This window comes from Schistocerca gregaria, chromosome 1, assembly GCF_023897955.1.
Source record: "Schistocerca gregaria isolate iqSchGreg1 chromosome 1, iqSchGreg1.2, whole genome shotgun sequence".
NCBI lineage: Eukaryota > Metazoa > Arthropoda > Insecta > Orthoptera > Acrididae > Schistocerca > Schistocerca gregaria.
Window position 1 is genome coordinate 617612182 of NC_064920.1, and position 12839 is coordinate 617625020.

A 12839-nucleotide genomic window follows, 5' to 3' on the forward strand; every position below is an offset into this window, starting at 1 on the left:
CAGAATTTGAAGTACAATACAAATTATCAACGGATATAAAACGGCGAAAAATTGTAGGTACCGCAGTAAGTATTTTATCTCCATTTTCGGTTTTACAAGTTGATGTTAGTCAAAAATTCCTTTAAAACGACGAAGACACCATTACCCACACATCACTGAATTTGAACGTGGTCGTGCAATAGGGCTACGAGAAGCTGGACGTTCCTTCTGCGATAACGCACAAAAACTTGGTTAGAATGTAGCCACTGTCCACGATTGTTGGCAGTGGTGGCCAAGAGAATGTATGATCAGAAGAAGATTTGGCTCCGAATGCCCACGTGGCATTACCGAGAGGGAAGACCATTGTGTGCCGGCCGCGGTGGTCTAGCAGTTCTAAGCGCGCAGTCCGGAACCGCGCGACTGCTACGGTCGCAGGTTCGAATCCTGCCTCGGGCATGGATGTGTGTGATGTCCTCAGGTTAGTTAGGTTTAAGTAGTTATAAGTTCTAGGGGACTGATGACCACAGATGTTAACTCCCATAGTGCTCAGAGCCATTTGATCCATTTTTTTTAAGACCATTGTGTTTAGCGTACGGCTCTGGCGGGTCGCACTGCATCTCCGACAGCAATCTGAGCAACAGTTGGTACTGTAGTGACACAATAAACTACTTTTTTTGTCATCAGTCTACTAACTGGTTTGATGCGGCCCGCCACGAATTCCTCCCCTGTGCTAACCTCTTCATCTCAGAGTAGCACTTGCAACCTACGTCCTCAATTATTTGCTTGACGTATTCCAATCTCTGTCTTCCTCTACAGTTTCTGCCCTCTACAGCTCCCTCTAGTACCATGGAAGTCATTCCCTCATGTCTTAGCAGACGTCCTATCATCCTGTCCCTGCTCCGTATCAGTGTTATCCACATATTCCTTTCCTCTCCGATTCTGCGTAGAACCTCCTCATTCCTTACCTTATCAGTCCACCTAATTTTCAACATTCGTCTATAGCACCACATCTCAAATGCTTCGATTCTCTTCTGTTCCGGTTTTCCCACAGTCCATGTTTCACTACCATACAATGCTGTACTCCAGACGTACACCCTCAGAAATTTCTTCCTCAAATTAAGGCCGGTATTTGATGTTAGTAGACTTCTGTTGGCCAGAAATGCCTTTTTTGCCATAGCGAGTCTGCTTTTGATGTCCTCCTTGCTCCGTCCGTCATTGGTTATTTTACTGCCTAGGTAGCAGAATTCCGTAACTTCATTGATTTCGTGACCATCGATCCTGATGTTAAGTTTCTCGCTGTTCTCATTTCTACTACTCCTCGTTACCTTCGTCTTTCTCCGATTTACTCCCAAACCATACTATGTACTCATTAGACTGTTCATTCCGTTCAGCAGATCATTTAATTCTTCTTCACTTTCACTCAGGATAGTAATGTCATCAGAGAATCGTATCATTGATATCCTTTCACCTTGTATTTTAATTCCACTCCTGAACCTTTCTTTTATTTCCATCATTGCTTCCTCGATGTACAGATTGAAGAGTAGGGGCGAAAGGCTCCAGCCTTGTCTTACTCCCTTCTTAATACGAGCACTTCGTTCTTGATCGTCCACTCTTATTATTCCCTCTTGGTTGTTGCACATATTGTATATGACCCGTCTCTCCCTACAGCTTACCCCTACTTTTTCAGATTCTCGAACAGCTGGCACCATTTTTTATTGTCGAACGCTTTTTCCAGGTCGACAAATCCTATGAACGTGTCTTGATTTTTCTTTAGCCTTGGTTCCATTATTAGCCGCAACGTCAGAAGTGCCTCTCTCGTGCCTTTACTTTTCCTAAAGCCAAACTGATAGTCACCTAGCGCATTCTCAATTTTCTTTTCCGTTCTTCTGTATATTATTCTTGTAAGCAGCTTCGATGCATGAGCTGTTAAGCTGATTGTGCGATAATTCTCGCACTCGTCAGCTCTTGCAATCTTCGGAATTCTGTGGATGATGCTTTTCCGAAAGTCAGATGGTATGTCGCCAGACTCATATATTCTACACACCAACGTGAATATTCGTTTTGTTCCCACTTCCCCTAATGATTTTAGAAATTCTGATGGAATGTTATTTATCCCTTCTGCCTTATTTGACCGTAAGTCCTCCAAAGCTCTTTTAATCGGTTACTTCAAGGACAGCTCCGAGCCAGACGCCCGGTAGCGCGCATTCCACTGACCCAAAACCCCCACCATTTGTGACTTCAGTAGTGTTCAGCGAGAGCTCATTAGAGGGCAGGGTGGGGGGTCTATTGTGTTTTCTGACAAAAGCTGTTTCTGCTTCAGTGCCAGTTATGGCCGTGCGTTGGTTAGAAGGACGGCAGTTAAGGAGCTCCACCCGACCTGTTTTCTTGCAAGGCATACTGGACCTACACTTGAAATTACTGTCTGGGGTGCGATTTTGCATGACAGCAGGAGTCCTTTCGTATTTATCCCACGCACCCTTATTGCAAAATTGTACGTCAATCTGGTAATTCGGCCTGTTGCGCTGCCATGTATCAGCAGCATTCCAGGGGATGTTTCCCAACCGGATAACTCTCGCCTAGATACCGCTGTTTTAACGTAACATGTTCTACATGTTGCCTTGGCCTGCTCGATCACAGATCTGTCTCCGGTCTTGCACTTATGGGACATCATCGGACGACAACTACAGCCTCATCCACAAACAGCATTAATCGTCCTTGTATTGACCGACCAGGTGCAACAGACATGGAAATCCATCCCACAAACTTTACAGCACAATGCATGCACTTTACATGCATGCAGAAAACATTCTTGCAGTTGCACAGGTTATTAATGTACGAGAATTTCACATTTACGCTGGTCGTCGGTGGCCGAGCGGTTCTAGGCGCTTCAGTCTCGAAACGATCGACCGCTACAGTCGTAGGTTGGAATCCTGCTTCGGGCATGGATGTGTGTGATGTCCTTAGGTTAGTTAGGTTTAAGCAGTTCTAAGTTCTATTGGACTGATGACCTCAGATATTAAATCCCATAGTGCTCAGAGTCATCTGAACCATTTTCACATATGCAAAGGCTTACCTCTCGCTTACATTAAATTGTGATTTTGCCATGTTAATCACTGTAATATGTGACCTAGACAAATGTATACCCGTAATTTCATTACCCTACATTAATTATTTTTTGGTGTTGCGATTTTTTTCCGTCAGTGTCAGTGTACTTTACATATGTTTATGATGAGGATCAGCGGCGAATCGCTACACCAAGTGTCGACCCCCTCCGATATTACTGCGTTTCGCTACAATTTTATCGTGTTGCGGCTTCTCTGTATAAAACAGCATCATCTAAGAAAACCTCGTAGCCCCTTCAACGTTTTTCACTGGGACGTTCATACGTATTAAGAAAAGGAACGGTTCTAAAACACTAACTTCGGGTAAACGTTAAGTTACATTTACGTCTGAAACATGTTGCCTAAGCTCTTCTAAAATATCTTTGTCAAGTATCCTCCCTAATACGGAGATATCCGAAATAAATTATCTTTTCGATTCTACAAAACTTCTTAATAATGTAGTCAGTAGACCATATAGTATTTTCTCTGCTCAGAAAAAGAAAGAAAGCTTTCCATCTATGTGGAATTAGTTTACTTTGAAAGCAATGTGAGTTCTATCCAATATGCGAACACAAGGTCAGTCACATACGTTGCCTGTGCCAATCGAATACCAGAAGCTGAGAATGTGCAACAGAATACATACAGTAGATGCAACACGGCACAAAAATGGAACTTACAGTAAAACCTTTCTACATTGGTATGTTTAATCTCGAATTTACTTCCAAGTTTTATTTAGATGTTTTAGATGCTATTTTCATTGACTTCTTATTGAAGTTATATAACTCTACATTCAATTTTATGAGGAATGAATGAATATAAATTTTTTGGGAAGAACAATTAAAATTCATGTTTCAGTTCTGATAAGTTTTGTGTATCCTTGGACTGGCTTGGGTGCTTCGTTAACTCTTGTGGGTTACGCGAAACAAATGCTTTCAGCATGTAATCATAGTTTGCTGGAATTTGCAGGAAAGTTTTATAGGTGCTTTCATTGTACAGGACGTTTCAAAAACAGAGGGCATAATTTTATGTAGGTATTCCGCATGTGTCGACAAGAATATTTTTCTGTTCTCTTTTTATATATTAGTATTGGTGTGTCGAAATACACAGATTTAACTCGTAGACCGGTTATCTGAGACCTTACATCATTTATGTTATTTAATCAGATTTTACTGCGTGATAACCGGCCCGAGTGGCCGTGCGGTTCTAGGCGCTACAGTACGGAACCGAGCGACCGCTACGGTCGCAGGTTCAAATCCTGCCTCGGGCATGGATGTGTGTGATGTCCTTAGGTTAGTTTGGTTTAATTAGTTCTAAGTTATAGCCGACCGTGACCTCAGAAGTTAAGTCGCATAGTGCTCAGAGCCATTTTTACTGCATGATAATAGTAGTCAATCTTAATAGGAAATGAATGCTAACATAGTGAATCACGGTTAACCTTATTTCATCTAGATACTGCGGAGAACCCCTCATTACCTCATCAGTCCATCTAATTTTCAACATTCTTCTGTAGCATCACATCTCGAAGGCTTCGATTCTCTTCTGTTCCGATTTACTCACAGTGCACGAAATATACAGAATAAAACCACTTTCACTGTGCAGTGATGTATATGATGTAGAGCCAGAATGGTCTCACGTAACGCCCACATTCTGCGCCTTCCATTGCAGACGCTGCCGGAGCCGCTACCCGCTGGTCTGGAGACGTTGGATGCGTCCCACAACAGGCTACAGCGCTTGCCCCAGGGGCTGCCAGCTGGGCTGCAGCTGCTGTCCCTCTCCCACAACCAGCTGCGGGTGCTGCCTGACAAGCTGCCGCCCAAGCTACAAGTACTGCAGGTAATCACAAGAACTGTGCTGGATTTTCCACATTGTTCACCAAACTGTCCCGATTTTGGTGTTGTTGGAGCAAGAAGTGTGTAGCAGTAAAGTGTCGCTGGCTAGCTTGTTGAGGGTCGCCATTCCATCCAACCACCAGAAATTATTTATTCTTTAATACACTCCTGGAAATGGAAAAAAGAACACATTGACACCGGTGTGTCAGACCCACCATACTTGCTCCGGACACTGCGAGAGGGCTGTACAAGCAATGATCACACGCACGGCACAGCGGACACACCAGGAACCGCGGTGTTGGCCAGCGAATGGCGCTAGCTGCGCAGCATTTGTGCACCGCTGCCGTTAGTGTCAGCCAGTTTGCCATGGCATACGGAGCTCCATCGCAGTCTTTAACACTGGTAGAATGCCGCGACAGCGTGGACGTGAACCGGATGTGCAGTTGACGGACTTTGAGCGAGGGCGTATAGTGGGCATGCGGGAGGCCGGGTGGACGTACCGCCGAATTGCTCAACACGTGGGGCTTGAGGTCTCCACAGTACATCGATGTTGTCGCCAGTGGTCGGCGGAAGGTGCACGTGCCCGTCGACCTGGGACCGGACCGCAGCGACGCACGGATGCACGCCAAGACCGTAGGAACCTACGCAGTGCCGTAGGGGACCGCACCACCACTTCCCAGCAAATTAGGGACACTGTTGCTCCTGGGGTTTCGGCGAGGACCATTCGCAACCGTCTCCATGACGCTGGGCTACGGTCCCGCACACCGGTAGGCCGTCTTCCGCTCACGCCCCAACATCGTGCAGCCCGCCTCCAGTGGTGTCGCGACAGTCGTGAATGGAGGGACGAATGGAGACGTGTCGTCTTCAGCGATGAGAGTCGCTTCTGCCTTGGTGCCAATGATGGTTGTATGCGTGTTTGGCGCAGTGCAGGTGAGCGCCACAATCAGGACTGCATACGACCGAGGCACACAGGGCCAACACCCGGCATCATGGTGTGGGGAGCGATCTCCTACACTGGCCGTACACCTCTGGTGATCGTCGAGGGGACACTGAATAGTGCACGGTACATCCAAACCGTCATCGAACCCATCGTTCTACAATTCCTAGACCGGCAAGGGAACTTGCTGTTCCAACAGGACAATGCACGTCCGCATGTATCCCGTGCCACCCAACGTGCTCTAGAAGGTGTAAGTCAACTACCCTGGCCAGCAAGATCTCCGGATCTGTCCCCCATTGAGCATGTTTGGGACTGGATAAAGCGTCGTCTCACGCGGTCTGCACGTCCAGCACGAACGCTGGTCCAACTGAGGCGCCAGGTGGAAATGGCATGGCAAGCCGTTCCACAGGAATACATCCAGCATCTCTACGATCGTCTCCATGGGAGAACAGGAGCCTGCATTGCTGCGAAAGGTGGATATACACTGTACTAGTGCCGACATTGTGCATGCTCTGTTGCCTGTGTCTATGTGCCTGTGGTTCTGTCAGTGTGATCATGTGATGTATCTGACCCCAGGAATGTGTCAATAAAGTTTCCCCTTCCTGGGACAATGAATTCACGGTGTTCTTATTTCAATTTCCAAGAGTGTATTTCGAGTTTCTGAAAGGTACTCGAAATTCCTTATATTTTTAATGTTTGTATAAGGGCGATATTCTTTCGTCAAGGTCCTATCAGTCGCCAAATTAAAACCACAGTGATAATCGAATGATGCACAGCGCAGATGTGTTGCGCAGTGTCTCTAGTGTGCCCACCCGCCCATCGGGCCACATCGCCCTTCTCAGTTCTGAGCGCACAGTGAACACGTGAAGGTGACTAGAAGAGTAGAGTCTCCCGCGAATTGTGAAGTGCGTGCTACCATTTGTTTCCTTCCTGCTGAGGTGTTCTGTCTGATGCCGTACAGTCCACGTAACGTAACTGAGATCTCAGGGGACGCCCCAGGATACAACAGCTTAACGGCCCGGAGGTAGGTGCAGGCTGAGTTTACGAAAAGCCACTTGTTGCTTCACAATAGTCGGTAATCCTTTCTTTAACAAGATATACTTCGGGGACCACACCGTGGTTCAGGTCGAAAAAAATTGATTTTCGGTTTTCATCGTATTTAGATAGGTTAAGGTTTTATTGAAGTACTCTGAAAAGGATTGTGCTGGAAAAAAATTTATTTCAAGCATTTAAAGAGCATTTTCCTACCAGTGTGTCTGTGTGCCACGCCCACTTTTCTGTCATCCTCTGTCCCACTGTCAAATCTAAGACATATGGAGATGCCATTATTAGCAAAATAGAATGTGTAGCCCACGCGGGATTAACCGAGCGGTCCGGGGCGCTGCCGGCTTACACTGTGCGGCTGGTCCCGGTGGAGGTTTGAGTCCTCCCTCGGGCATGGGTGTGTGTGTTTGTCCTTAGGATAAATTAGGTTAAGTAGTGTGTAAGCTTAGGGACTGATGGCCTTAGCAGTTACGTCCCATAAGATTTCACACACATTTGAACATTTTTGAACATGGAATATGTAGGCAATGTTCGGAAACGTTTGCGAACATGGCTGAGAAAATTAACTGTTGATATGAGAGGGAAAAAATTAGAAGATGGAAAATTGTTAACCGGACAGGGTCAGTTAACTAAAACTGAAATAGAAAACTTGCAGGCATACTATGGGCAGGCAATTAGGAGAAATAAAGAAAATCTGGAGGCAATGAATAGAGATGTTTGGGCCATATTCTTCCATAAGTCCTCTACTGATGATAAGCCATGTCATGGATTGTGTCCATCAGGAGAAAATTCGTGGTGCAAATACAATAGGGCTCAGGAACTTGGAGAATCTTATTCTCAACAGAATTCTCTTCCTGCTGATGTAATTGCAGCAATTAAACCCATTTTCAGAGACCTGGCTCATCCTGACCTAAGGAAATGTCTACATGGGCAGACACAGTACCCAAATGAATGTTCCAACAACAGAATTTGGAACCGCTTTTCTAAAACTGTATTTGTAGGTATGCATACAATGAAACTAGAAGTTCATGATGCTGTTATTACATTTAGTTGTGGTAACATTGGAGAGTGTTGTGTACTGAAAAAGCAGGGTATTAATCCTGGTGAAAATATGATGACTGGACTGCAACATTGTGATAAAAAGAGGATGGCCGATGCAGACAGGTCTGCATGTAATATGGCCAAGAAAGCAAGACAAATATCCAGGAAGGTGAAAAAGAAGCTGGAAGACCTGCTAGAGGCCAAAGAAGGACCATCATATGCAGCAGGACGGTTTTAATTAACTCTAGGTAACTAATTTCAAAAGTTTTTTCCTTTAAAGTTAATTTCCCTCAACTAAAATTTTCAGTACATATGCCCTATTATATGAGAAACTATCATAGATAAATGAGTAAAATTTTGAAAGACTCTGCATAACATAAAAAGCTACCTCTGGTACTACGTTCATTAACATTCCCCCATTAGGAAGTACACAAAAAATATTTTCTGCAGAAAAAACTAATTTTTTTGGTTTATAAATTTAAAAAAGTATTTCTTAAAAACTATAAAATGCATAATGTAGATTTTAGTACAGTTGACTCTATTAGCATCACGTAACGTACAGTAAAAATATTAAGGTCCTGCATCAAATAGTTTTTTTCAGAATTCGGTCAAATACGTGCCTAAATTAACATGGGTTAGATAGGCAGGGTATGGTCCCCCTAAAACATCAGTAACATACAAGTCAATAGTAACTTTCAGGGCGACAAACCAGACATACCAAACTTACAGTAAAGTAGCCCTGGTAGAACTGGAAGTTTAAGGCAAGTTAACACAAGTTACACAAGGCGGTTTAAATACCCCTTTAGCAGTTGCAATTTTTTTACTGGACATGTAATCCTTCTTCAAAATTAGTTAAACATCCGTAAAAATACAACTCGAGAGCCATTTAGGCACTTATAAAATTTCAAACAGGGAAATGTGGCTTCTCTATAATTACAGAAAGAGAATTACCGTAACAATTTGAGAACCGCACATTAGACAATAAACTTCAAACAAAGAAGGTGGCTCTTATTTAGAAAAATTTTACCAGTTCAGGACTACGATTAAGCTAACTTGAGCGCGCTTCTGTAGCTAGCATTTTAGAAACAAAAGGATAATTTTTAAAAATAAAATTACGGGTTCAGCATTTCACAAAACTTATGGAACTCTTTGACATTAGGAACCTTTCAAACAGGAAGGTAACATTATTCAAATTTTTACAAATAAAGCATTTGACAGTCTGTAGCCCCTTAGGCTTTAGAACGTTCTCACACAGGAACAGTAACAAAATCATTTGTTACATTCAACACTTCACCAATCCGGAGAGTCTCTTTCCCATAGTCAGTTTTACAAGCAAGAAGGGGAACAATATTTTAAAATGTACAGGTTCGAGATTACTATTAAATGATTTGGAGCGCCATTGGGTCACTAGCAATTTTGGAACAAAAAGGTAACAACGATTTTAAAATTTACGGGTTCAACAATCCACAATTAAAGAATTGAAATTTTAAGACAGCAGTAACAAGACGAGTCCGGGCTGGCGGAGGCAAGGCTTGGCTAGTATGGTTTACGGTAGCGGACACTTTGATTTAAGTCCGAATGCCACAGAGATTAGGAATTTAATTTATAGAGAGGTGGCGTAGCAACCGAGGAGCCCGCGGTGTATTAGTGGCTGCCACAAAACAGGAGGCGGTACATCGCGCCGTACACACGTACACAGCCGACGTGGACTAGCCACGCCCGGTGACTCGTCGTGTAGTGGATAACACGCCGGGGACAACGGCTCCAACGCTACGAACAGCTCGGGAAGCCGAGAGCAAGCTAACAGGCGTATAATTCATACAAGACTGAGCATCAAACATATGTAAATTCTGAAGGCCTGACACAAGAATACCAAATGCAAACCTCTCCCCAGAGACCGATCAAAATCGATTACAATGACGTATAATTAAAACAAAGGTGAGTAACCGGTTAATCGTTTAGCAATAATGATCAAACATAACAGTTAATTTCATTATGCAGCCAACTATTGTCAAGAAGTAGCAAGAAGTGAGTGAGCCTTAATACCTAAGCACGAGATCACAGCAGCAATGAAATATACAACAGTAAACAATAATTTCCTTCTTGTAAGAGAAGTGCAGGGTCTCGCCAAGACATTCCGACATGAGTTCAGAGAACCCCTCTGGCGCTTGCTGACCACGACCGTACCCGATCTTACAATTCGTGCACATGTCGGACAAACGAGAATAACCACCTTAGACGTCCGCGGTGGTCTAGCGGGTCAGGCGCTCAGTCCGGAACCGCGGGACTGCTACGGTCGCAGGTTCGAATCCTGCCTCGGGCATGGATGTATTTGATGTCCTTAGGTTAGTTAGGCTTAAATAGTTCTAAGTTCTAGGGGACTGATGACCACAGATGTTAAGTCCCATAGTGCTCAGAGCCATTTGAACCATTTTTTAACCACTTTAAGGATCAGGCTCGATACTCGACCTCAGTGGTCACTATTATTTGTGATGATCTAGAATATATTACAACAAAATAATTTTACACCCAAGCAAAAAGGACAAAGATAATTGAAAGGCTAAACAAATTGCAATATAGGAAAACACTATTTAAGTAGATATAAATGTATCATCCATAAAGAGATTTCAAACAGAAAATAGGATTTAGTAGCTTAAGTACGGAGCAACAGAGAACAGCGGGTAGGGCAGCCTAATGGGAGCAGGTTCAGCAGCGGAGTCATGTGCCCAAGTCCATAAACAGAAGTATCTTACCCAAAGATGAGGTATGGTGGGCAGTTACCAGAGAAAATCAACTTGATCACGGCGTCCCAGATAAGCAGGCGGTAAATCCCAAATCCACGTAGTAAATCGGACACAACGTTCCAAACCAACCCGGCCCTGTACAAATAGCCGCCCACTTGGAAGAGCAAACGCCAATCAGGCCCCGTATTCGGACGCCCACCGTTCGTCGCCTGCTTTCCTCTCTCCACCCCACAGTCCGTCAACAACCTTCCAATTCACTCTTAACAAAAAAGCTAGCTACAAGAAGACCGAAGCGTCACCAAAACTGACTGCACCAGTAAGCAAAATATAACAGCTCGGAAAACGAACCGACACGGCTCAATAGCTGTCATGCATGCCAGCAGAGTGCGGGAGAAACATTAATGTAAGACGTTAGGACAGCCATGACGCAGGTGGTCGGGGAAGGAAGCTAGAGTCAGCCGATGAGCTTGCTCAGCGAGTGCATCAGGTGATTCGACAAAATGGACTACGTGGGGCAGTGCAGGACAAGTGAAGAGGATTGCTGTCTTAAAGCAATGTCCTTCTTCATGAGATCCACTTTGTGTGTATGAGATATTTTTACCGGCCACCCGTAAGAAAATCGTGTGATTTCAATGCTGGGCGTTGTGATTCAGACCTCCACAGCCAACCCGTCAAAAGAACGGGTGTGACAAACTTTAGACCGTGTGAAACTTCCACAAGGACGTTGGGTAATATTATGGCAAAATTTGGTGGCAATGTGACATCATTAATCCATCTTACACCTCTAATGCACTTCTGAGCTCAGGTCTCTTCTCGCACGTGTCGACACCGTGCTGTTCGGGGTGTCGTCGAGCGCCACGGTAACGTCGCAGGCCGCGCGCTTTTGCACCTTTACAGCGGAACGTTGGGTAGGCATCTCTGAGCCAAATTTCAAACTTATGCGTTCGAATGGGAGACAATTACAAGGTTTAAATTTATCATCCTTTAATTGTAGTGCGCAGCATATACCGGTGTATATCAACACCTGTAGAGAATTGGGCCAATCTGTTGTCCCATTCCTTTGTCTATTACGTGGAGTAGACACCATAGGCAGTGCGTCATGTGGTTACTACAATTCCTGAAACATGTTCAGCCCTTATTAGTAGTGAATCTTTCAGACACTCCGGCATCCATTCGGATTGCATCAAGTCACACGCACTCGTAACGTTTACGCACTGTCGATGGATTGGGAATACACCTCTTCTTCTTCTTTTGTTGACTAGGATTTCCCCTGTCAGCCTCATTCGGTGGGCGTACTGGACCATCTGTCGCCCATCTCTTCTGTGGTCGTAGAGGCAGTCGTTTCCCTTGAGGTCGTCTATATTTACAAATTTCAAAGAAAGTTGTGGGGTCCATCCTTTCCACGTGGTCCTCAAAATTTATATTCTTTATCTTCATCCATTTATTTACATCTTTTATTCTCTGTCAATCGTTCGTGTATTTTAATTCTCGTTTTATTACACTTATGTTCAAGTATATCTACACAATTTTCGCTGAAGCCATTGGCACTCCTTTGTCGATTAAAGTTTGAATTACATCTTCCTTTCTAATTCTTTCAGTTCTCTGTTAATAGTCTTCAACACATTTGACGATGCCACTATGACACCAATATATTAGGATATGTCTTTATAGAAAAGACCTGAAGATGTTCATTATAGATCGAAACCGGTAGTCTGATGACAAAATTTGTGACCATAGACGTGAAGTAAAGGAAACATATTCGATATTCGGGCCACTGTTCAATTCGCGACCACGTTGCAGCTTGTATGTAATACTTGTTGGTGGGCAGGTTTGTGTGTCTCAGTGATCAACTGAGCTATGCCGGCAGGCACAACGCTTCTTGTAGGAGCACATATGCCATACTGCTCAGCTGATGAGATTCCATACTAAGTGAAGTCGCCCTAGAAGGCTCCCTTCTTGGTAGTATGTGGGTGGCAACCTTATGGACCCTTAGTAAATTCTGATAATACTTCCACTTGTTTGTGTCAGAATTCTTCTCTTTTCTTTCTGATCGACCTCCTTTGGCCAAAGTTTCTTGTTTCGACGATATTACCTACCTTCGAGGGAAGCCGGGGCCTTGAGAGCCGTAGGGAAGGCAGTCCGCCTTGGGAAATGAGACCTCGAA

At 44.3% G+C, this 12839-nt stretch overlaps 1 protein-coding gene across 1 annotated transcript in view; it reads left to right on the forward strand.

Annotated features, from left to right (window-relative positions):
* LOC126359091 (toll-like receptor 2 type-2) overlaps positions 1-12839 on the forward strand; it is a 138292-nt gene that overhangs the window by 46530 nt on the left and 78923 nt on the right. The window contains exon 6 of the mRNA XM_050007603.1: positions 4746-4913. Within this exon, the coding sequence (XP_049863560.1) occupies positions 4746-4913 (168 nt within the window). The remainder of the gene's footprint in view (positions 1-4745; positions 4914-12839) is intronic.